General features: G+C 39.2%; 1 protein-coding gene across 1 annotated transcript in view; it reads right to left on the bottom strand.

The window, feature by feature from the left end:
• The window catches only part of LOC103590763 (scaffold attachment factor B1-like), a 46,937-nt gene that overhangs the window by 24,311 nt on the left and 20,986 nt on the right, over positions 1 to 1,640 (bottom strand). Inside the window, exon 5 of the mRNA XM_008573066.1 lies at positions 960 to 1,022. Within this exon, the coding sequence (XP_008571288.1) occupies positions 960 to 1,022 (63 nt within the window). The remainder of the gene's footprint in view (positions 1 to 959; positions 1,023 to 1,640) is intronic.

Below are 1,640 nucleotides of genomic sequence, written 5' to 3'. Positions count from 1 at the left end.
CTACAAAGACACTAGAGAAATTGACAAAATCCGGCTCCCCCTTTCCTTTCTGAATCAGGAATGGTTGTGTCACTTCACAGCTGGAGAGAAACATCAGCTCTAAAGGTGAGCTGGCATCACCAAATTTTCTGGAGGTTTGCACCCTCCTCAAGGCTGGAGTTCTGGCTTTCCAGGATCTCCTTCACCTCTGCCTGGCAGAAGCAAATGGAGATCTTGTCTGAAAAGTAATTTCTAATTAAATAGCATAGGCGACATTTAAAAAGGGTTGGCAAAAGCTGACTGTATTTTCATTTCCTCACAAAAATTTCTACTGAAAATTAAACAGCTATCTAAGTAAGTGTAGTCCAACAATTTACATGTACACAGGCTGGCAAAAAAATTAAAAAGAAAACTCAAGATCCATACTTAGAAAAATCATACCTGAAAGTTTCACCTCACTTGTTCTCATTTAAGATTTCATATTTACACAGATAGTAATGGAACAGTCAAGATGATGCAGTAATCAAAAGAAACCTGGGTAATTTCTGTGAGAAAAACTTCCCAACGACAGGACCAGAGCCCCTGAGACTCCACCTGTCCCAGCTGTGACATCAGTGCTCTGCCCACCCCTTGAATCCTCATGTATGTCCCCCTGGTTGTCTCACCTAATAATCTTTTGCAGGGGCTGCCATCCAGAATGGATTACACAGGCTGTCTCTCCCCCAACAATGAAATTAACAGGAACATCACAAAACATGTTCTTCTATCAGCAGCTGGTAAGCCACAGTGCTGGGAGGCAACTAGTCAAAGCCAAGAGATAAGTCCTTGGCAATAAGTATACTATACTTAGGGAAAAGAAGAAAGCAAAAACCCTGACAAAGGGTACTGACAAAGTAAACAAACCTTGCAATGACTATCAGAATTGCTATACACTGTCTGAACCTCTGATTCTAAAATTATTAAGATATATAACAATTTACCTGTAATATAGTGAAGTCAGATGATGAAGTATCTAAATTGTTTATAGATTCTTTGTCCTCCATCTGTTAAGTAAATGGAGAATACAATTTATTACATTAACAATAAGAGAACATAATGGTACATATGAATAATGAAAAGTTAACAACCATAAAAATCATTTACAACAAAATTTTAAACACTGTAGAGAATTACAACAAGATTTAAGTATGCTTCTCAATAAGACTAAAACAAATGTTGTATGTAAATATCTACCTGAAGACAGACTAGAAAATCCACTAAAATGGTATCAGTGTGGGTTTCAAGATGCAAGCCAAACAAAGAAAAAAGTTTTTTAAAGTTAAGCAGAAGAGATAACAACTGAGCAGTAAACAGACCTTCCAGGTGATTGGAACACCAGGTTTGGGGCTGCTCTTCCTGGAATAATGTCTAGAACCATGTTGCAGAATGGACTCATTGGCCACCACTGCTCACCCAAGCACAGATGCTACTGACACTGGGACTGCTGCCTCTGGAGAGGCTACCACCCAGAATGGAAAGGCATCTCTGAGAACCCTGCCTCCTATCATCGACTTCCAAATATGAGTGTTGGGACAGGAGGAAAACCCAGGGCCCCCCCCGCAGGGGAATAAGAACAGGTACACTAAGCTTCTATTCTTTTTTTTTTTTTTTTTTTCTTTTTT

This window comes from Galeopterus variegatus, unplaced genomic scaffold (genome assembly GCF_000696425.1).
Source record: "Galeopterus variegatus unplaced genomic scaffold, G_variegatus-3.0.2 Scaffold870, whole genome shotgun sequence".
Taxonomy (NCBI): Eukaryota; Metazoa; Chordata; class Mammalia; order Dermoptera; family Cynocephalidae; genus Galeopterus; species Galeopterus variegatus.
This window is presented reverse-complemented; position numbering and strand designations above follow the sequence as displayed.